The 24895-nt window shown below is 44.3% G+C and overlaps 1 protein-coding gene across 1 annotated transcript in view; it reads left to right on the top strand.

Annotated features, from left to right (window-relative positions):
- Window positions 1-373: 373 nt before the first annotated feature.
- The window catches only part of LOC126273266 (monocarboxylate transporter 1-like), a 59774-nt gene continuing 35252 nt past the window's right edge, over window positions 374-24895 (top strand). Inside the window, exons 1-2 of the mRNA XM_049976810.1 lie at window positions 374-500; window positions 15580-15723. Coding sequence (XP_049832767.1) covers window positions 374-500; window positions 15580-15723 — 271 coding nt within the window. The remainder of the gene's footprint in view (window positions 501-15579; window positions 15724-24895) is intronic.

Here is a 24895-nt window from a genome sequence, read left to right as displayed (position 1 = left end):
GTCACGCTCCAGCACCAAAATTTCGTATGTCTCCGTTGCGTAGTAGATGCAGCATATACGTAACACAGCTGGTGTCAAGAACATCGTGTTCAGCTAATTAATTTCGAATAAATTTTTTATCTTATTCAAGTTGGTGTAAAGTAATACGTAAGTTATATTTGAGTTTTCATAATGCCAATGCATAGATAACCAAAAATGAGCATTACGCAAGAGACTAAACTCTGCTGCTAGTTGTCAATTCTCCCAGTCAGGTTCTTACACTTGCAGTTTTCATTTTTATAGTCCCTGCCTGGCTACCCTTATCTATCTCACCTTTTGTAATGTACATCATTGTCACTCTCAGCATCACCGTGTTTTCTATGTTCCACACCAGATGACCGGCCAGTGCCTCGTCTCCATATTCAGCCTGCTCTTTGGTGACAAGATGCTGTCCCTGGGCCTTAACACGACCAGCGCTGCCGTCGTCATGAACACCATGATGGCTGTCATGCAGTTCTCTGGTGAGTATATTACCAGCTTCAAACACTGCTGCAGATCTTACTTGCCGACAACGTCTGCAGACTATCCATCCCAAAGGCGATACTTAAATACAAAATTCTTGAAATTACAAATTACCAAATCTATGATCTTCGAAATTCAGCTGTTATACGTGTGAATTTCTTTACGCAGTTCTTTCAGAATAATTCTCACCACTTACTGGTGAATATTTGGCTTTTTTGAACAATTAATGCTTTGTCATTGGGTTATTGCTGAATAAGCATGGCAAGCTGCCCAATATCACGCGTTTTGTGATGTAGCCATTAAAAAAGGAATATACACTGAAGATATTTACTGGTATTCCAGAAATGAAGAAGTGTAGCGCAGTGGAACATCTTCGGGTGCGACCACTGACAGGAAGAGCCAGCAAGTGTATAAGTTTATTCGTGGCTGCAGCCATGTCAAATACCGTGAGCTTGATGCACAACCAAGACTTTTCTCTCTGTCATGTAGAAAATAATGAAACGTTGAAATTAGGTCAGCGTTTGAGAAGTCGCCTGAATGGGACAATGGGATGGACAGAAAGACATGTGAAAACCTGCCTGAGGCTTACAAAGCCCTTAAAGACTCGTCTGCATCGGATATCGTGACCGGAGATAACATGCATGGTATGTTTGACGTCTGGAAACAAAGAATCGATCCGTAGAATGGCGTTGCTTGTTTTCTACGAGGCTTATCACCACTGAAAACCGCGACAAATACTTTTCAAAATGACGAAGAGGATATTCTGTGCGGTTTTCTGGAACTCTACCATACCGTGAATAGACAGCGATTGACTGAGGCATTGCAGAACCCAGAGAAGCTATCAGGGGAAAGAGGCAGCACAATTTCTATGCATTCCTGCAGTTCATATCTGAATTATTATGAGGATACTTACCAACATGTACAGTGATTGATAACAACAATAGTAGTAATTGCAGACTTTAAGAAACCAATATAGTTATTAAGTTACATGATGGACACTTTTGTGTGATCCAGCAGGATACTATGATCTCTCTCAGCTACTTCAAGTTTGTACTGCTGACCATCGCGCAACATAATCAATGTTGTCTCTGCATACTTATTGTCTTCGCTTCCTAATCCCGACACATATAATTGACAAAGAAAACATACAGGGCAGTCACCATTCAGAGTACATTCATTGGTCGAGGGCAGATGTACTTCTTAGTTACACCATAACATCTCCAGTTAGATTATTTTATGATGGTTTCAGATAAATAATCGCAGTCATACTTCTACGGCCCTTCCTTGCGACAGCATTCTATGCAACACTTTACGTCCTGCTGACCTCATCAAACTTTCAAATGAAACTCGTTGTTAAATAAACTGTTACTGTATAACCACAAATAATAGGTAAAAAATAAGTGAATAGTATATGTCTGACGATTATGAAAAGTATGTAATGGCAAGAGCGAGACACATATACGTTACAAGCAGGAACTGATAATAATGTTCTATATGTAAAATATTTATGTCTTAAAGAATTAAAGCAATTAATTTCGCACAACCAGAAACACCTTGGTGCATTTTTGTATAATGCCTTTTTGGCCATAAGTACAGAGGTTTTATTTAGTACTTAAATAATACCATATTTACTTGTTCCGTTATACTGTGGAGGCAAAAATCGCAATCTGTCCTTTGTTAAGCTTATGTAAATTCGTACCGTGGCACAACTTAACTTACGTATATTGTGAACAGTCAAAACCAGCTGATATGTAACATTTCTATTGATGCGATGGCTGTAAGGGTACGTTGCGCAAGCCAGGAAAAAAATGCCATGTCCTGTACCTCAGCTCTTTTAAGTATGTTCTGCCTCTGTAACACATAATAATTTCTTCCACACACCAAACCGAAGGATGTAGGACACACACACTGCCAGAGGTTTACAATTCACTCAACATTTATTGTTTTAACAGAGCGTATGGAATACATGAAATGATTACATTTACAGATCAATAGCACAAGCGGTTGTGAAGTCCCTGGTATCGACCCATGCCGAAACACCCATTTTAGTATGCGGTGTATTCTCCACAGGTGGCAATGCAGGTGCTAACTCTGGCATCAAGTCGAGTGCACAGATGGTGAGTACTGTCCTGGGATAAGTTATTCCATACCTGATCGACCTGCTCACATAGTTCAGTAAGAGTTGTTGGTTGACGAGTCGCTAGAGTAACTTCTCGTCCCATCATATGCCACATGTGCTGGTTGGAGACCAATCCGGAGACGTTGCTGGCCAGAGGAGTTGCCGTACATCGTGAAGAGCACGTTTAGTTTCATGAACAGTGTGTGGGTGAGCATTATCCTGGTGGAACAACACATCACCTTACTGTTGCAACAACGGCAAAAGAACTGGACTAATAACATTCTGGCCAGCCGAAGTGGCCGAGCGGTTCTAGGCGCGTCAGTCTGGAACCGCGCGACCGCTACGGTCGCAGGTTCGAATCCTGCCGAGAGCAAGGATGTGTTTGATGTCCTTAGGTTAGTTAGGTTTAAGTAGTTCTAAGTTCTAGGGGACTGATGACCTCAGATGTTAAGTCCCATAGTGCTCAGAGCCATTTGAACCAATAACATTGTGCACTAGCCGAACGTTGATTAGTGTCCCATCCAGAAACACCAAGGGTGAAGGAGAGCTGTAGTTTATCACGCCCCAGACCATAAGACCTGGGGTGGACCCAGTGTGTCTCGGAAGAGTGAACCTTAAAAGATAGCGCACACTAGGCTCCTTGTGGCATTTGCGCCTAACAGAGTCATCGGTGAACGCCATCATCCAAGCGATCCTCTGACGGCACCAATCCAGCCTTGCAGGTCGATGTTGCGGTGTGCGTGGAAGACGGGATAGAGGTGTGTGTGCCCATTGTACCACTGCGAATAACCGGCTCACAACAGCTCGTGTTCACACGTCTGGGCTCACAACCCCTCTTACCTGTGGTGTGGCAGCTGTACGATCAGCCACTGCTGCCCTTACAATACGACGATCCTGGCGGCGTCTGTGGTACGTGGACGTCCAGAACCTCGTCTATGGGTGTGAGAATGTTGACGTGACCACTGACAACTGCATCGTCGCACAACTGACGCAGCACGTCCACGTTGTGCCGAAGTTCTCCGAATGGACCATCCTGCCACGCGGACGGCCATAATTTGACACCTTTCAAACTCGCTCAGTTGGCTGTAAGAGGCACGAGAGCGTTTCTGTGACATGGTTGCCTGCTTGCTTCACATCTGCAGCACACTGAATCTTGTGGCTGTCAGCATTCCCTATTAAAGAATACATACAGACGGTACTCTGGAAGCTATTCCTCTACGCTATTTGTTGGTGGACTACATTGAAACCATTATCCGTACATATGCTATCTCACAGGTGGCGCATGCCGTCATGGGATCAAAATCCACGTCATCTTTCCAGTTGTACTAATTTCTTTCCGGCCGTGTTTGTCTGAATGCGGTAAAAATGTCGAAATACGCTGTATGAACATTTTTCATATTGAGTGGTTATGGAATGGAGTAATCTTTTCTTAAAACTGTTTATTCTGCAGGTATGGCAAGCCTAATCTTAAAAATTTCATATTCTTGGCAACACAGAAGACATTTTGAAAGGGAAAAATATAGTTGACGCGTTGGACTCTGATTATCTCCAAGATACTTTACTGACGCTTAAGTCATTCACTGAAACAATGGATTCACGAAATGATATCAGCACATACGATTATGAGCGTTAAATAAATTGCTTAGAAATTCGTTTCTTATTTGTGATATTCCCGCGTCCCACATGAAGCTCCAAATTAAGGCTGCTGTTTCGTTTTGGATTTTAACATTTCGGGTTTCTTTCAATACAGTACTACGAAGTGTTAGTCTGTGTGTGTCATGCGTTACTTACTGATAATAAGCAAAAAACTGAATAGTTCGAATTGCTTAGAAATTCGATTCTTATTTGTGATATTTCAGCATCCCATATAAAGCTCAGAATTAAGGCTGGCGGTTCATATTTATTGTTTTATGGGAGGAGAGTTCATCGTCTCACTTTTCTTAGGAAATTTACCTGCCAACAGCCACGAGAGCAGACTATCTGTTAAGTGTAGTAAAAATTAAGACACGCCTTAAGTTAAAACTGTAAATTAATTAATTATCTTGCTCAAGTATTTATGTGAAATTTTCGCAACGCGATAACAGAATGAATGAAATAGTTTAGTATAAGCGAAATTAAATCGACAGTGATTATTACTTCTCCTAGGGGTCAGCTCCGATAGGTGAGAGGTCAACGTGACGGATTGTCGTCTTATGGGCCCGGGACCGGTTCCCGGCTGGGTATTTTCTCCGCTCAGGGACTGGGTGTTGTTCTGTCTTCATCATCATTTCATCCGCATCCGGCGCGCAGGTCGTCCAATGTGGCGGCGAATGTAATAAGGCGGATGGAAGCCAAACGCTCATTTCTATTTTTCCACTAATCTTGGCGGACGGAAAGCAGGCGTGGTATATGTGGCAAATGATGCCCTTTCTATAGAAATTCTGTACCAGATACTATACAAAAGTACTAATAATTACCTAATAAGCTGACTTAGATCACACAAATTGCGAGTATGATCCCAGTACTTCTCCCTCTATAAATGGTTGTCACCCATCTGAAACATTTGTGCCGTCGTACATCCGAGCTCGCGATTCCACTTTCCGGAAGTTCTCGGGTGTGATATGCTATCCACTTTTTGTAGTCACTTCCTCCTGGTCTCCGTTACCTGTTATAAAAGCATTGTCCTCAATGCCGTCCTTCATTGCACCAAACAGGCAGATGTCAGTGGAGATCGGACGCGAACTTTAAACGAGTACAGCACACAAATCCAGTTCATCGATCACCTTACTTGCCAAAGTTTTGAGCGATTGTGTATTGTAAGAGTGAAATTAGTATGAATCAGTGTGACTGAGTAGGTTTCCCTGCGTAATAATTCTTGATTGTCTCCTCGGGTTGGGTGCCGGATCCCAAAATGAGAACGAGTCGATATTTCAGCGGTCCACCTGTTCACCATTTTCAGGAGAAAGCTGCTGCTGAGTCACGCTGGAAAAAGATGCTAAGGCTACAAATCGACGTCCCATATATTGGCCTCCGTACCGTACACGGCGCATGCACCGCCTATCGCAGTTATTCCACAAAATTGGGCTGCTGGAGCCAGCCCTAGCAGGACACCGGCGCCAACGTTGTGTTTTGATGCGAGATAGTACAGATTTCCACGTCCTACTAGAAGGAAAACCCGTGTCTTTATTAACCAGAGTGCACAAAAACCTAATTTCAATTACTTCTTCATAATCACTGTTGTAAAAAAACGAAATTTCCGTAGCTATTAGAGAGCCATCAAATTTTATCCCGTATCTCTTGTGTAAACAATTTATCAGGGCTTTATAGCCTCGTGTGACGGCGGTGTTTCACGTACCTGTCCCCAACTTTGCGAATGTGACGGTTGTGTAAATACTCCCACAATGACACGAAATGTCGTAAATGGCAGGCTTCCTAAGTCGCAAACCATCATTCACAGATACATTCAGTTCTACAGTGATTTTTGCAGCTATCGTCACAATCGTCTTCAAGGACCGTCAGTCACAAGCATTTCACAAAGTTTCATCTGCATTGTGACTTAGCATATGATGTTTGTCTGCTTTCCTAGTACGTGGTATGAATTATCGATATGGTGCCTCTTGAAATATCAAATACTCTTGCTACCTTGGTAGCGGAAGTACCCATAACACGAACACCAAATATTTGGCCACCTTCGAATTCACGTAGCTCCGATATTATGCTCTGAAAACTACACAGAACACTGTTCTGATAGTGATGGTTGAGAAATTTTGACAGGTGCAGTCCGTGATCAAATAGTACAGCGCAAACCTGCAGGCTTGTCCAGCATTTATATTTATGTTCAAGAATGTATTTCTCGCCGCATTTCCATACTTTTGTCCACCCTCTGTATGCTCCTCCCTATGCACCTACGCAAATAGATCGACAAAATATCGAATCATGATGATCTTAGCATCCTGCAGCAAACCCGAGAAGACGACCAACAATGTTTTGTGATAGTTTTAGGCTTTGTGAGCGTCTGTTACAAAATAACTTTTGTTGCTCCTTGTCACATGTAACGATTTGCTTTCATTTATTTATTGGAAGACGCGTTTGGGGAAGTGATTTTCATTTCAAGGGTGTTCCTCGCGTTTTATGCTGTTATGCATGTTGACATGTGGCTTGCTGCATTAATCTGTTCATGAATAATTACAGATCTTTATTAATAACTAATGATGAATCTGGAAAACCAACAATTCTTACTTACAGCTTTCTTGCAGTCGTGTTAAGCAGAAACTCACACCTTTTAAACATCAGTCTCACAATTTACAGTGCACTGTACACGTTGCAAAAGAGAAAAGTGCAAGAACCATCACAAAGATATTTTATATATAGTCAACGGAGATAATGGCGCCAGAAAGGCATCCGGCCAACACCTACACACGGCAATGCCACAACCCATATGAAAATGCTGACGATGTAGAACAATGGATAAAGGCGAGGAAAAAGAGTCAACAGAGATGGTGCTACAGATTGTCCACAGAGCCCTGCAATAGGTCTTAATATACACCAATGATTTGCCATATTATCCTGTTTCTTTCCCTTTGCTTTTTCTTTTCATCCTCCTCGTCCATAATCCCCCCCTCCTCCTCCTCCTCCTCACGCCCCACCCACAGAATGTGGGGTCAAATGAGGCAACTTGTTCACATCCCCCTTAAATGTCCTAATTCGGCTTATGTGGACTGTCGAGGGCGGCTGGGGAGCTGCAGTTTAACATTAACTAGCGACATCATCTCTATTACCTGGTAAGGGCCACTGTACCATGACACAAACTTCTTCCTTTTCCCCTTCGGCACACAAGGATTCGGTAACATTGACATTAACCCACATGGTTCTTACACCATATCCTTCTTCTGTAAAGCCTTCGTATTCATTTTTTGTACTCGGCTTGAGATAAGTTTCACACTCCTAGCGAAATCCTTTAATGATAAAATGTCTCCTTATGTCTCCTTGTGGTGGGGATTTGCAAAATTCAAAGGGCTAAGGCGTCTTGAGTTCAAAAATTACTTCATCTAGGGCAATAACGCGTAATACCTAATGATTCTCTGCTGGAGTTTGTGCCAGTGGTCTAGGATGTCCAACCCTACCATTTGGAAGGGTTATCAGCTTTTGGTAACCTCTTTAGTTTAACTTGCTGGTGGTCAAACTCTGCAAACAGAACAAATTTTTTACATAACGGTTCACTTCCTATCTATGCGTCATCACCACTGAGTCTACGTTATCCTTCTCTCCATTCCCTTCAACTCAAATGTCCTGCTAAAATCGAATAATAGGCTTGCCACAACATTTCATTACTCAAGATCTGCCATACCACTAACTGTTGTCCATTTCTTGTCGTCCGATGCAATACTCCATCCCCTGTGGAGAACTGCTGTTGTTTAGCAAACAGCTGACAGTGCAGTCAACACTTTGTGCTGCCCTCCATTAACTTACATTAATGCCTGTGCATTCCAAAGCATGTGTCTTACGGCTGAGTTCATCTAAGTTAATGTGCGAAATTCCCATGTGGTCTACTACCTTGTAATCATACAGCCCATCTCAACAATCTACTCATTGGATCTTTAAGTTCTAAAAGCCATTAAAGTGCTGATCACTCATCATGTTAAGTCTTCTACTATTCAGGTAATAACGAAGGTACCCAGTTCCTAAAATAGCTGTGAGCATTTCCTTCTCTGTAATGGAATAATTTGGTCCAGCATTATTGAGCTGCCGTGAAGTGTATGCAATAGCGTGCTCATGTCCATCTACTTCCTGAATCAAGAAAACTCCTAGCTCAAAATTTCTCGAATTACAAGAAAGAATTAACGGTTTTTCAAAATCCATATTGAACAAAACAGGAGAGCATGTTAACAGATCTTCTAAATTCAGGAACGCCACCTCACACTCAGCTGTGCAATGAAACCTCACTCGTTTTCATAGCAACTGAGTGAAAGGTCTTGCCACTTCTGCAAATTTTGGAACATAACTACAGTAAAAATTCGCGAGTCCCAAATAAGATTGCAATTCCTTTACCTTGTTGGGTGTTGGAAAATTTTTAATGGCCTCAACTAGCTTAATACGAATTTCATCCTGCCCTATAATGTAACCCGAACATCGAACTACTTGCAATACAGAATGACATTCCTGTAAACTCAACGTTAACGGTACTGTGCGCAGACGATCAAACACTTCACGCAACACCTCCACAACCTCAGCAATAACCTTTGAATATAAAATTAAGTTGTCCAGGTACAACATGGACTGTTTTGGTTTTAATTCGTGCAAAACACTATCCAACATACGCTGAAAGGTTGCGAGAGCCTATAAAGTCCAAAACGCTTGGAGCAAAAGTGAAAGTGTCCAGTCGGCACTGAGAAGGCAGTGTTTGATCGTCCCTCTGGCATTTCTTCCAACTGGTGGTAGCAACTACTCCAATCCAGTGTTGTGAAGTACCAACGCTGACTTAAGTTGTTCAATCTGTCTCTTATATCAGGCAAAGGATACATATTCAACAACACAACGAACTTATAGTCATAACAGAAATGATATGCTCTACCACCGTGTTGTGACTTTTGCTAATAATTACCATGGGAGCAGACTAGGTACTACGGCTAGGTTCTATGATGCAATTCTAAACATCTGATCTCTAAAGTCTTCATAACAGCTGTAAACGCCTTGTAACTCTGTACGGTCGTTTGTAGTTTGGGTGCTTCACTTCCAGCAGAAATTTCATGCTGAACAAGCGGTGTTGCGATTAATGGACCCACCGACGGATTAAATAATACCGCATACTCACTCAACAGATTTTCCACTAGTGTTCCACTTCAAGATGCACTACATTACTCCTTAGCGCTGACCAGTTGACAGACGCTTTCGGCATTGTGTAACTTGCTGTAAGATTCGTCCTCACGTAACACCTCTACTTTCGCAACCGGGTTACCCTGTGACAACTTTACTTCCTCAAGGCCAAAATTATCAATACTGCCATGCGCAACCCTCACACCGTGTACCTCCCGAACGTAGGACACGCTACATCACAAAAAACAACTAACTGCATCTAGTACTTCGTTATCCGCCAAAGGTTCAACGACACACACCGAGTTCACTGGCAGGAAAGTACCGACATCAACCCAGACTAACTTTCGTGTACCTTTCGGTATACGATTCCAGGAACTGACCATAAGGAATCTTGTGCGCATTTTAGTCTGTTTCTCTTGGCCATGGGGCGAACCTTGCGACAGTGGAGGTATTCCGGCTGCAGTGCCCAGCTGAAACAAAGTTCCACCCAGTTCTACCGTACGCCGCTCCAGGTCAATTACGACGCGATGAGCAACCGGGAAATCGAGTCCAAGAATAGCGTCATATCTACCGCGAACCATGGGGAGAACTTCTGCATCCACTTGGACGTTAACCTCTACCGCTCGGAAATTCAGCACTCCAAAACTGAGTAAATTTACACGCCCTCACACTACGCCACTTAACGTCCAGTTGGCGAAAATGCTCAATTACTTGGAACCATTACCTGAGAACGGGTATCCAACATTATGTTACTTACTTTGTCCCTCACATAGCCGGTCAGAAAAAAAGGTCTGCCACTGCTTTCGTTCATGCGCTAACTTTCAGTGGTGGCGTCTCACAGTGGACACTCTGCTCCCTGCGCCGTTTAACTGCTGTCTATAAAGCTACCCTGCGACTGAAACTTCCAGTGTAGCTGATATTTGTTATGGCATTGCCAATCCGAGTGACGAAATTTCTAACAACATCTGCAGCGTTGCTGTCGGCAATTTCTTTGTACATTACCCCTTCGTCCACACCGAAAACAATTTATGTCTATATTAAACACCATCCAGCGTTTATGTGATCTAGACAATAACTCAGTTTCCTCTACTGATAATATAATATCCACTGCATCATTCAAGTACTTAGGAAATTGCGACGGAACCTTTCTTCGCATTTCTGGTTGTAACTCCCTCAAAAATGCGTCAAGAGGCCTCTCCTGTGCTTTCCACAAAATTATCGAGCTAACCTATTGTCATCCACGAACTCATTGCTACTTACATTGATTTTACGAATATGGCCAGCAGAATTTTCAATCGAGACATCCTGCTTACGAAAAATCCTAGTAAACTGTTCTCGACAGTATCTAACCATGTTCTTTTTCCGATATCTTTCTATTAACCCTTACCGAAAATCTTCAAATGGTTTAGCCTTCCTCAGATTCTCATTACACATAGCATGTGCTCTAGCATCTCCTGGAAATTCAATCTAGCAACACTTATTAAATGCTCCTTCCTCCCCCCCCCCCCTTTTGGCCACTGTAGCAAAATTGTCAAACAATGGTAAAAACGTATTCCCCCTGTGTCCCTGAAACCGGGATAATCAATTACGCAGCAGTGCCATTCAGGGTTGGGGGTTGAAATGTGACTGTTCCCTCTCTGCTAGTCTGAGATCATTTACCTCTGTCTCTAATTTATCTGTCTGACCCCTAATTTTCTCAGTAACCTCAGCAGCTGAAAGTTCCTTTGCTATGACTACAATTCCATCAAGAGAAAAGTGTGACCAAGGAATACAAAAATGATCGAGGCAAAGCATAGGAAAAGAGACAACCGAACAGGCTTCAAACCAACATAACTGAAATCGGCATTTACTTCCTTTGCCGCGTGGTACAACGTTGCTGTACGTGCTCCATACTACTAACTCCATGAGGCCCGTCCTCCACGATGCCTCAGCAGTCTTCCGGACACCAGTGTAAACAGGCACACGGCTCCACTGCCAGTGACCGGATTCTTACATGGGTTCACTGCTGCGCGTGAGGAAGGGGATGGTGGGGGTGTATCCTTGGATGGCTCCTGTTGACAGTATGACATCATTTATTGATCGACTGTAATGCACTGGTTGTCGGCCCTCTTGACGTGGTTTTCTTCCGCTCGTAATATTCTCGACGGTGACGAAGGTGGCCGGCGGACGCTCACATGTGCGGGGCTCGCTGCTGTGACTGTAGATGCGCTGGCGGAACAGGAACCCGCTGCCCCGGCAGCGGCCCTACGGTCATGCTGGTTCGTAACGCGGCAGCTGGATTCCCGTGCTACGGGCCTCCGTTGTGATAGGGGATGGGGAGCATGGCGGCGGCTGCACTGGGAGATTTCAGTGCCATGTCTCAGCGACCATACCCGGCGCCTGTCAGGCGTCGGCGGTCCAGGGTCCCAGGCTACAGCCCCGGTCACAGTGCTTGTGGAAGCACCAGTCCCAGCAACATGGCGACAGTGCGTTACAACAACGCACCACAGACGATGAATCCCATTAAAAGTGGCTGCCTGCTGACGGCGTTCGATGTTAGTGGCGGTGATGACTGCAACGGCGCGTCACTCTGGCGGCTCCTAGGCGAGACCTACATGCAGACGGTGGCTATCACGATAACCGAGCTGAGTGATACAGGCTCTGCATCACTCCAACACCACACAATGGTCGATGCTGACGATCCCACTGTCGGTTCTTAAAGTCGGCTTTCTGTCACTGATTTTTGCTGTTGTTCCTCCCCTAAATGTTCGGTGGACTAATTTGTTGTTGCTCAGCTGGTGTAACTGACGCAACTACCATCCTTGATGTCGGCACCAGGGCGTGCAGCGAGCTGCTTCTTGTCACGTCCTCCACTGCTCGGTTACACAGTGTTCTCCTTCGTGTTGCTTGACTTGGAGCACTGCCGACCCACTTGCACCACGCTATTACACCACTGAGCTGCACAACAGAATGTAACACATACATGGCTTTTGGCTTCTAATATTTCTTCACATTTCATCTAACTTCATTGCCGTAAAATTTCTACCTTTAACTAACTTAGTCACTCTGACCACGTGACCCTCTACAATATGTATACGTTTCATTAGTGCAGATGGTATATTTCGTACATAATCTGTAGTTAATATATAACAAAACAATGATTCAGATACAGAAAATGCCCTCTGCTGTAAAAACCAATACACTTACTCTGTAGATTGATCAGATGTACAATATCTTTGCGACTGTTGGTTACTGTATGTACCTTATCGTGTAAACAATCGTGTAAACAATATTTAGTACGTCTGTGTTGTCCGATTTCACCATGAACTATATATAAAGATCCCCTAGTAATAATTCATATACTAGAAGAAAGGCAGTAGAATAATATCAAGCATAAATGCCATAATGCACGGAAGATACATCTGAGAATTGGATTTATTTCCCGCATCACGTTGTGCATGAATTAAATCACAGACAATTCGTCAAATGGTTCAAATGGCTCTGAGCACTATGGGACTCAACTGCTGTGGTCATCAGTCCCCTAGAACTTACAACTACTTAAACCTAACTAACCTAAGGACGTCACAGCCGACCGCGGTGGTCTCGCTGTTCTATGCGCGCAGTCCGGAACCGTGCGACTGCTACGGTCGCAGGTTCGAATCCTGCCTCGGGCATGGATGTGTGTGATGTCCTTAGGTTAGTTAGGTTTAAGTAGTTCTAAGTTCTAGGGGACTGATGACCACAGCAGTTGGGTCCCATAGTGCTCAGAGACATTTGAAACATTTTTTTTTGACATGACACACATCCATGCCGAGGCAGGATTCGAACCTGCGATCGTAGCAGTCGCACGGTTCCGGACTGTGCGCCTAGAACCGCGAGACCACCGCGGCCGGCGACAAATCGTCACTTCTAGCAGAAAAAGTTATTTTAGATACAAAACATTGTTTGTACAGTCGTAGACTTTCACCAACAATTTTTGATGAATACAATAAAAAGAAATGCGTTATATATATATATCGTAAACGACATGACGTCTGTGATAGTGTAGTATTGTAGGAACTGTGACCATGGCGTATTCGAACTCTGAAAAGGCGGAGATGATACTCATCTATGGCGAGTGTCGACGAAATGCAGCTGAAGCCTGCAGGGTGTATGCATAACGGTACCCGGACAGAGAGCATCCAACGTGCCGCACATTCCAAACTTCTAACGCCAACTGTATGCAACAGGTATGGTCGTAGCACGCAAACGGGTCCGTAACAGGTCCGTCACAGGAGAAGCTGGTGCAGTTGGTGTGTTAGCTGCTGTTGCCATGAACCCACACATGAGTACACGGGACATTGCGAGAGCCGGTGGACTGAGTAAAAGTAGTGTCATGCGCATACTGTATCGTCACCGCTTTCACCCGTTTCATGTGTCGCTACATCAGCAATTACATGGTGATGACTTTAATCATCGAGTGCAATTCTGTCAATGAGCATTAACAGAGAATGCGTTGCAGTTCTACCTGTTTACCGATTAAGCGGGTTTCACAAACCACGGGGCAGTGAATCTACGGAAAATGCATTACTGGTCCGTGGACAATCCTCGCTGGCTCAGACAGGTAGAGCGACAGCGACCGTGGACTTTAAATGTATCATGCGGAATCATTGGTGACTACCTCATTGGGCTTCACTTCATTGCAGGGGCCCAAACAGCTGCAACATACATCGCGTTTCTACAGAATGATCTGCCAACGTTGCACGAAAATGTCCCACTGGAAACGCGTCGACGTATGTGGTATCAGCATCATGGTGCACCTGCACATTCCGCAATTAACACTAGGCTGACCCTTGACAGGATGTTCGACGGACGTTTCATTGGACGTGGAGGACACATAAATTGGCCCGCCCGTTCTCCTGATCTTACACCTCTGGACTTCTTTCTGTGGGGTACGTTAAAGGAGAATGTGTACCGTGATGTGCCTACAACCCCAGGGGATTTGAAAAAGCGTATTGTGGCACCCTGCGGCGACATTACACCAGAAGTACTGCTTCGTGTACGACATTCATTACGCCAGAGATAGCAATTGTGTGCAGCAAATAATGGCCCCCACATTGAACATGTATTGCCCTGACATGTCGGGACACACTCTATTCCACGTGTGTACGTGTACCTCACATCCCTCATGTTAATGTACATATGAGTCAGTGAAAAAGACCAATATAAAGGTGTTAGCATGTGGACGTAATGTGCTGTTCCTGTCTCTTCTGTACCAAAGGTCCATCACCGTTTCCTTTGGATCCCTACGTAATTCGGTGCTCTCCGATACACACGATCGAACAGCGGAGGAGTGATACTCAAGCGTCAACTTTAGGTTACAATTTCTCCGGATGTAATTAACATTTTACAATGCAACAAACAGCACTGACTACGTATTTGTCTATATGTTCAGATGTGCTAACAAAACTAACGTTGTTCCATTTAAAAAAACGTAGGTTTGTGTTAAAAAACATACCTACGTGCATTTTTTATGGTTTGTATTAACCAATTACACTAGCCCCTCTCCTCACGTCCGGTCTGTGGAATAGATTTGTCAGTATTTGATGTGGTTTACGAAATATATCCAGCGGTAACGTTAGGTGACTGACCCTGTATCCATATATTGGCCAGAGACGTTCGAGAGCTTGAAAGCCCAAAAGTGGTCAGGCTAAATAAAATAATAACTAAACCGTTACACTGCGCTCACGCACAAGGATCCACTGTGTTGTCGCTGACGACTAAATAGAGGGATTAACTTGAGTAAGGAACGAAACTGAAGTGATAAGTCACAATTTCGACTGCCATAATAACACAGTCCAAACAGAAATTCATAAAAAGTTGAAGTACCAGCGAGGTCGCAGACGGTTAATAGTTAAGGTGCTTGACTACACTGCTTCTTGTAGTGCGAACAGACGCCAGTAGAACGGACGCGGCTAGACCTCTGACCCCGTGTATTGCCGTGAGGATAGCGACACGTCTGTGGATAAATGCCATAATGCACGAAAGAGCCCAGTGACGATACTAAATTAGCATTTTCTACAAAACTGCTTGTGAACTGTAATCAGAATTCTTCACTGTTTCAACTTAGTTGATGAATTGCGTCAAAAACTGACAATTTTGCACGCTTCTTAAGAAGAAGTTTTTAAATGTACGTAAAATTTTTTCAGGTCTTATAGTGGGTCCATTACTGAAGAAATGCAGTACGCGTCGAGTGGCTTTCAGCGGGGGCTGCCTAATAGTGGCTGGAGTTCTTCTCACCAGTTTCGCCAACTCTTTCATCCACATCATTATCACATACAGCATCTTCATAGGTCAGTGACTGCTTCTGTGTATTTTGTGAAAGCTCCTCCTGTACGAATATCGTCATTCTTTGCAGTAATATCTGTCCGTTCATCTTTTCTCGTCTCCCTTTCTATTTCTCTATTTAATTTCTTATTTCCTGTTTTGTATTCCACCACTCTCTTTGTCTTTTTTGTCAGTCGTTTCTAATTTCTCAATATTTGCCTGTACTACCCTGAAGTCACTGTTAAATGCTCCATTTGAAATAGAATGAGCTGTAATGAGTGTCATTGTGCGTGCTGCAGTTCCATATGACTAGCAAACTAAACTAAGAACAGCAAAATATTTAATATGTAGAACAACTTTTAATCTTTTACATGTCAACCTACCTTTAGTCTGTCGGCTGTTTCAGATTCACTTACCGGATGGATTCGTTAACAGATACACAGAAGCGCCAAAGGAAATGGTATAGGCATGCGTATTGAAGTACATAGATAGTACGTAAACAGGCAGAATACGGCGCTGTGGTCAGCAACGCTTCTATAAGACAAGACGTGTCTGTCTCACTTGTTAGATAGGTTGCCGCTTTTACAATGGCAGGTTATGAAGATTTCAGTGAGTTTGAACGTGGTGCTATAGTCAACGCACCAGCCGTGCGACAGAGCATGTCCAAGGTAGCGATGAAGTGGGGATTTTTCCCGTGCGAGCATTTTACGAGTGTATCGCGAATATCAGGACTCCAGTAAAACGTCACATCCCCGACATCGCTGTGGTCGGAAAAAGATCCAGCAGACGACTGAAGAGAATCGTTCAACGCGACAGACGTGCAACCCTTCCACAAATTGGTGCAGATTTTAATGCTGGATCCTCAAAAAGTGTGAGCATGTGGGCCATTCAAGGAAACATCATCGATATGAGCTTTCGGAGCCGAAGGCCCACTCGTGTACCCTTGATGACTGCACTAAACAAAGCTTTACTCCTGGCATGGCCTCGTCCACACCGACATTGGACTGCTGGTGACTGGAAACATGTTGCGTGGTCAGACGAGTCTCGTTTCAAATTGTATACAGCGGATGGACGTATACGTGTGTGGAGACAACCTCAAGAATCCATGGACCCTGTATGTCAGCAGTGGACTGTTCAAGCTGCTGGAGGCTCTGTAACAGTGTAGGGAGTGAGCAGTTGGAGTGATGGGACCGTAGAGATACGACTCTAACAGGTGAGACGTACGTAAGCATCCTGTCTCATCACCTGCATCCATTCATGTCCATTGTGCATCCAGAAGGACTTGGGCAATTCCAGCAGGACAATGCGACACCAGACATGACCGTAATTGTTAGAGAGTGGCTACAGGAACACTCTCCTGAGTTCAAACACTTCCGATAGTCACCGGAATCCCCAGATAGGAACATATTGAGCATATCTAGAAGGCCTTGCAGCGTGCTGCTCAGAAAAGGCCTCAGACACCTTGTATTCTTACGGATTTAGGGACAACCCTGCGGAAGTCATGGTTTCATTTTCCATCAGCGCTACTTCATACATTAGTCAAGTCCACGCCACGTTGTGTTGTGGCACTTCTGTGTGCTCGCTTGGGGCCGTAAACGATATTACGCAGTTGGTTCTTTGGGTCTTCAGTGTACTTTGGGTAATTTGTCACTCATTAGACATAAATGTCTAGGGGACTGATGACCTTAGATGTTAAGTCCCATAGTGCTCAGAGACATTTGGACATGAATGTCTAAAAATTACCGCTGGTCATCGATAATGATCTGTTCGGTGGCTGACGGGTCAGGGACAGTGTTTAACGTTCTCGCTGCTACGGATGTGCTCTCTGCATGGCGTGCTCATGTTGGCTTTGTTATGGCTACTCGCCAAATTCTGGCGCCTGCGCTGAGAGAATGCGATCAGGTCGAAATGAAATACTTATTAACTGATTTTTTTCGAAACCAGTTGGCAGAAAAAATTGATTTTTGCAATTCTTACAGGGTAATATCTTCGCTCGATAAAGGACTGAATTTATTTTCGTTATGTGCCACAGTTACTACGCTGCATGCAGTTTCTTGCAACTGATGGCACGCAGTGAGCCGCATTTTGTTCTGGTAGTCTTCAGTCCTGAGACTGATTTGATGCAGCTCTCCATGCTACGCTATCCTGTGCTAGCTTCTTCATCTCCCAGTACGTACTGCAGCCTACATCCTTCTGAATCTGCTTAGTGTATACATCTCTTGGTCTCCCTCTACGATTTTTACCCTCCACGCTGCACTCAAATACTAAATTGGTGATCCCTTGATGCCTCAGAACATGTCCTACCAACCGATCACTTCTTCTTGTCACGTTGTGCCACAAACTACTCTTCTCCCCAATCCTATTCAGTACCTCCGCATTAGTTATGTGATCTACCCATCTAACCTTCAGCATTCTTCTGTAGCACCACATTTCGAAAGCTTCAATTCTCTTCTTGTCTAAACTATTTATCGTCCATGTTTCACTTCCATACATGGCTACACTCCATACAAATTCTTTCAGAAACCACTTCCTGAGACTGAAATCTATACTCGATGTTAACAAATTTCTCTTTTTCAGAAACGCTTTCCTTGCCATTGCCAGTCTACTTTTTATATCCTCTCTACTTAGACTATCATCAGTTATTTTGCTCCCCATATGGAAAAACTTCTTTACTACTTTAAGTGTCTCATTTCCTAATCTAATTCCCTCAGTAGCAGCCAACATAATTCGACTACATGCTATTATCCTCGTTTTGCTTTTGTCGATGTTCATCTTACATCCTCCTTTCAACATACTATCCTTTCCGTTCAACTGCTCTTCCAAGTCCTTTGCTGTCTCTGACCGAATTACAATGTCATCGACAAACCTTAAAGTTTTTATTTCTTCTCCATGGACTTCAAAACCTACTCTGTATTTTTCTTTTGTTTACCTTATTGCTTGCTCAATATATACAACATCTGGAAGAGGCTACAACCCTGTCTCACTCCCTTCCCAACCAATGCTACCCTTTCATGTCCCTCGACTCTTATTACTGCCATCTGCTTTCTGTACAAATTGTAAATTTGTATTTTATCCCTGCTACCTTCAGAAATTGAAAGAGAGTATTCCAGTCAATATTGTCAAAAGCTTTCTCTAAGTCTACAAATGCTACAAACGTAAGTTTTCCTTTCCTTAATCTTTGTTCTAAGATAAGTCGTGGGGATAGTATTGCCTCACGTGTTCCAATATTTTTACGGAATACGAACTGATCTTCCCCAAGGTCGGCTTCTTTCAGTTTTTCCATTCGTCTGTAAAGAATTCGCTTTAATATTTTGCACCTGTGACTTATGAAACTGATAGTTCGGAAATTTTCACATCTGTCAACACCTGCTTTCTTTGGGATTGGAATTATAATATTGTTCTTGAAGCCAGAGGGTATTTCGCCTGTCTCATACATCTTGCTCACCAGATGGTAGAATTTTGTCAGGACTGGCTCTCCCAAGGCCGTCAGTAGTTCTAATTGAATGTTGTCTACTCCGGGGGCCTTGTTTCGACTCAAGTCTTTCAGTGCTCTGTCAAACTCTTCACGCAGTATCATATCTCCCATTTCATCTTCATCTTCATCCTCTTCCATTTCCATAATAATGTCCTCAAGAATATCGCCCCTGTTTAGAAGCTCTATATACTCCTTCCACATTTCTGCCTTCCCTTCTTTGCTTAGAACTGGGTTCCCATCTGAGCTCTTGATATTCGTACAAGTGGTTCTCTTCTCTCCTAAGGTCTCTTTAATTTTCCTGTAGGCAGTGTCTATCTTACCCCTAGTGAGACAAGCCTCTACATTCTTACATTTGTCCTCTAGCCATGCCTGCTTAGCCATTTTGCACTTCCTGTAGATCAAATTTTTGAGATGATTCCATTCATTTTTGCCTGCTTCATTTACTGCATTTTTATACTTTCTGTTTTCGTCAATTAAATTCCATTACTTCTGTCACCCAAGGATTTCTACTAGTCCTCGTCTTTTGACCTACTTGATCCTCTGCTGCATTGACTACTTCATCCCTCAAAGCTACCCATTCTTGATCTACTGTATTTCTTTCCCCCATTCGAGTCAATTGTTCCCTTATGCTCTCCCTGAAACTATGTACAACCTCTGGTTTAGTCAGTTTATCCAGGTCCCATCTCCTTAAATTCCCACTTTTTTGCAGTTTCTTCAGTTTTAATCTACAGTTAATAACCAATAGATTGTGCTCAGAGTACACATCTGCCCCTGGAAATGTCTTACAATTTAAAATCCGGTTCCTAAATCTCTGTCTTACCATTGTATAATCAATCTGAAAACTGGCAGTATCTCCAGGCTTCTTCCACCTATACAACCTCCTTTTATGATTCTTGAACCAAGTATTAGTTACGATTAAGTTGTGCTCTGTGCAAAATTCCACCAGGCGGCTTCCTCTTTCACTTCTTACCCCCAATACGTATTCACCTACTACTTTTCCTTCTCTTCCTTTTCCTACTATCGAATTCCAGTCACCCATGACTATTAAATTTTCGTCTCCCTTCACTACCTGAATAATTTCTTTTATCTCGTAATACATTTCTTCAATTTCTTCGTCATCTGCAGAGCTAGTTGGCTTATGGACTTATACTACTGTTGTAGGTGTGGGCTTCTTGTCTATCTTGGCCACAACAATGCGGTCGCTGCGCTGTTTGTAGTAGCTTACCCGCATTCCTTTTGTTTTATTCATTATTAAACCTACTCTTGCATTACCCCTATTGGATTTTGTATTTATAACCCTGTATTCACCTGACCGAAGGCCTTGTTCCTCCTGCCACCGAACTTCACTAATTCCCACTATATCCAACTTTCACCTATCCATTTCCCTTTTTTTCTAAGCTACCTGCCCGATTATGGGATCTGACAATCCACGCTCCGATCCGTAGAACGCCAGTTTTCTTTCTCCTGATAACGACGTCCTCTTGAGTAGTCCCCGCCCGGAGATCCGAATGGGGGACTATTTTACCTCCGGAATGGTTTACCCAAGAGGACGCCATCATCATTTATCCATACAGTAAAGCTGCATGCCCTAGGGAAATATTACGGCCGCTGTTTCCCCTTGCTCTTAGCCGTTCGCATTACCAGCACAGCAAGGCCGTTTTGGTTATTGTTACAAGGTCAGATCAGTCAATCATCCAGACTGTTGCTCCTGCAACTACTGAAAAGGCTGCTGCCCCTCTTCAGGAACCACACGTTTGTCTGGCCTCTCAACAGATACCCCTCCGATGTGGTTACACCTACGGTGCGGCTATCTGTATCGCTAAGGCACGCAAGCCATAGTACTGATGTCCACAGTACTGTAGGTAATCCCAAGCGGGGCGCGTATACACACCACAGTACCTTGTGAATGGTGTAGCAGAATGTGTACATATGTCTACAGCAGTGAAAGGGAAACTACTGCCGTATATTACCAGTGTGAGATTCCATAGTACGTGTTTACAAGACCACGTTATTCCTGAGAAACTTATTACATACCGGATGATGCAATTAGCCATGTAGCAGTCGACACCAGTATCATTGTTTCACTGGAAGTCTGCCTACACAGAACATACACTCCTGGAAATTGAAATAAGAACACCGTGAATTCATTGTCCCAGGAAGGGGAAACTTTATTGACACATTCCTGGGGTCAGATACATCACATGTTCACAGTGACAGAACCACAGGCACATAGACACAGGCAACAGAGCATGCACAATGTCGGCACTAGTACAGTGTATATCCACCTTTCGCAGCAATGCAGGCTGCTATTCTCCCATGGAGACGATCGTACAGATGCTGGATGTAGTCCTGTGGAACGGCTTGCCCTGCCATTTCCACCTGGCGCCTCAGTTGGACCAGCGTTCGTGCTGGACGTGCAGACCGCGTGAGACGACGCTTCATTCAGTCCCAAACATGCTCAATGGGGGACAGATCCGGAGATCTTGCTGGCCAGGGTAGTTGACTTACACCTTCTAGAGCACGTTGGGTGGCACGGGATACATGCGGACGTGCATTGTCCTGTTGGAACAGCAAGTTCCCTTGCCGGTCTAGGAATGGTAGAACGATGGGTTCGATGACGGTTTGGATGTACCGTGCACTATTCAGTGTCCCCTCGACGATCACCAGAGGTGTACGGCCAGTGTAGGAGATCGCTCCCCACACCATGATGCCGGGTGTTGGCCCTGTGTGCCTCGGTCGTATGCAGTCCTGATTGTGGCGCTCACCTGCACGGCGCCAAACACGCATACGACCATCATTGGCACCAAGGCAGAAGCGACTCTCATCGCTTAAGACGACACGTCTCCATTCGTCCCTCCATTCACGCCTGCCGCGACACCACTGGAGGCGGGCTGCACGATGTTGGGGCGTGAGCGGAAGACGGCCTAACGGTGTGCGGGACCGTAGCCCAGCTTCATGGAGACGGTTGCGAATGGTCCTCGCCGATACCCCAGGAGCAACAGTGTCCCTAATTTGCTGGGAAGTGGCGGTGCGGTCCCCTACGGCACTGCGTAATATCTTACGGTCTTGGCGTGCATCCGTGCATCGCTGCGGTCCGGTCCCAGGTCGACGGGCACGTGCACCTTCCGCCGACCACTGGCGACAACATCGATGTACTGTGGAGACCTCACGCCCCACGTGTTGAGCAATTCGGCGGTACGTCCACCCGGCCTCCAGCATGCCCACTATATGCCCTCGCTCAAAGTCTGTCAACTGCACATACGGTTCACGTCCACGCTGTCGCGGCATGCTACCAGTGTTAAAGACTGCGATGGAGCTCCGTATGCCACGGCAAACTGGCTGACACTGACGACGGCGGTGCACAAATGCTGCGCAGCTAGCGCCATTCGACGGCCAACACCGCGGTTCCTGGTGTGTCAGCTGTGCCGTACGTGTGATCATTGCTTGTACAGCCCTCTCGCAGTGTCCGGAGCAAGTATGGTGGGTCTGACACACCGGTGTCAATGTGTTCTTTTTTTCATTTCCAGGAGTGTAATTAAAGATTACTGGCAGCCAACACAATCAAACTGAAATTAAATAGCAACGTCTTCTATCTGCATAAACAATTACATACCTGTGGATGACTATCTCCATACAATTGCTGCAGTACCCTAATTCAACCGATCCCATACCATTAACCTCTTGCCCTCACCATTACACAGCCAACCCCTTATTCTGGTTGTCTGCAGTTCATTTGCCCCAGCTGCTGTTGGAAACAGGGTGAACTGTGATCCGCAGAACCCGTTACTATATTTTTATCCTTGCTGATCGAAGCTGCACTTCCACGCCATGATTCGCTTTTTATTACCACGTTCTTGGTAGTGATTAGAGTGTCTCAGAGTGACATGAGTCTGTAGATTTTCAGCTTTCCAAGCTCAGAAGGTACTATAACTGAGATTACGGTTTACATATCTTTGCGTTAGTATTGATTACCTTAGTATGACATGAAATCAGGTGGCTCCAGGCTATATGAAGGTAGGAGACAGGTACTGGCGTAAGTGAACCTGTGAGGGCTGGACATAAGGCGTGCCTGGTAGAATTTGTCTCCAAAACGCAAAGGTCTTGGCTATGATTCCCGGTCGAGCATACAGTTTCTGTCTGGCAGAATATTTCGATGTTTTAGCTGTTTGGTTCCAAAACCCAACTGTGGAGAGACTACTACATTATCTCTCATTTGAACCATCAGAGAAATTTGTGTTGAAGCAGCAGTGTGCGATCGAGTGCAGTGGCACAGTAGAACGACAAATGAGGACACAATAGAATACCATTTGTAGTGAATGAACTTTTGTAGCGTTGTCAGTATTCCTTACATTCAGCCGAACTGGTTGTTGTCCATCACCAGCGTCATGTGATCTGGCGGATTCTTAAAATCTACCTTATTTCTGCCATGTTTTTTTCATTCACGTGTTGGCGTTGGGATTTTCACGGATATTAATGTAACTTAAGGTCTTCAGGTCAGCTTTAGTTCTCCTGGTAGAACTGTTGTGCCTGTGTGCTATCATTCCTGATTTTTATTCATACCACCTCTACGACAAAAAGAAGAGAAAGGTCTGTGTAGTGTACAACCGTGTGCTCATTATCTATGAGTATCTGTGCACATGTATGTAATACACTCTCAGATACACAAAAGGAAAGGAAAGAAGGAAAATAAAGGATGCGACGCATAACGAAGGAAGTGTCTGAACGGTGTGGGAATCGATAGATGTGATATACAGGCGAACATATAATTACAATTTCAGAATAACTGGATGATATATTCAAGTGAAAAAGTTTCACAAACTCAGCAAATTAATAACGTCTTGGTCTTTCTCTGATCATTATGCAAGCAGTTATTCGGCTGGCCATTGATTGATAGAGTTATTGGATGTCCTCCTGAGGGATATCATGCCAAATTCTGTCCATTGGACGCGCTAGATCGTCGCAATTCCGAGCTGGTTGGAGGGCATTGCCAATAATTCTCTAAACGTTCGCAATTGAGGAGAGATTCAGCACATTTCCTGGCTAAGATAGGGCTCGACAAGCACGAAGACAAGCAATAGAACGTCTCGCCAGGGGTGTCCGGTCATTACCTTTCTGAAATTTAAGCCCAGGATAGCTTGCCATGAAGGGCAACAGAACGGGACACAGAATATTGTCGACTTGCCGCTGTGCTGTAAGGGTGTCACGGATGACAAAGTCCTGCTGCGAAATGAAATGGCACGCAAGGCCATCTCTCGAACAGATATGATCACGAGCCCAATAGAGACGCAACAGGTGATGTCACGCTGTTAGTGGGTCGGTGGTCTGCTGCCATAGGACATCATCGCCAAATTTCACTCCATTGTCCGAAAGAACACATTCGTGGTACGTTCCACATTGATTTCTGCCGTTATTTAACAGAGTTGTTTGAATGTTAGCACCATTGTCCATGGTGAGAAGTAATGCCTGAAATTTGTTAACCTAGACACACTCTTGACACTGTGTATCTCTGAATACTGAATTACCTAACAATTTCCAAAATGGAATGTCCCACGAGCTAGCTCCAAATACCATTCCAACTCAGTTAATACCTGCTCTGTGCCCGCAATCGTATCGGAAACCTTTTCACATGCATCACCCCAGTACAAATGACAGTTCCACTACTGCACTACCGTCTTACATCTTGAGTACCGCCATCTGTATTTGTCCATATCGTTATCCCATGA

Source organism: Schistocerca gregaria, chromosome 5, assembly GCF_023897955.1.
Source record: "Schistocerca gregaria isolate iqSchGreg1 chromosome 5, iqSchGreg1.2, whole genome shotgun sequence".
Taxonomy (NCBI): domain Eukaryota; kingdom Metazoa; phylum Arthropoda; class Insecta; order Orthoptera; family Acrididae; genus Schistocerca; species Schistocerca gregaria.
The sequence above is the reverse complement of the archived record's forward strand: the minus strand, read 5'-3'. Positions and strand labels throughout refer to the sequence as shown.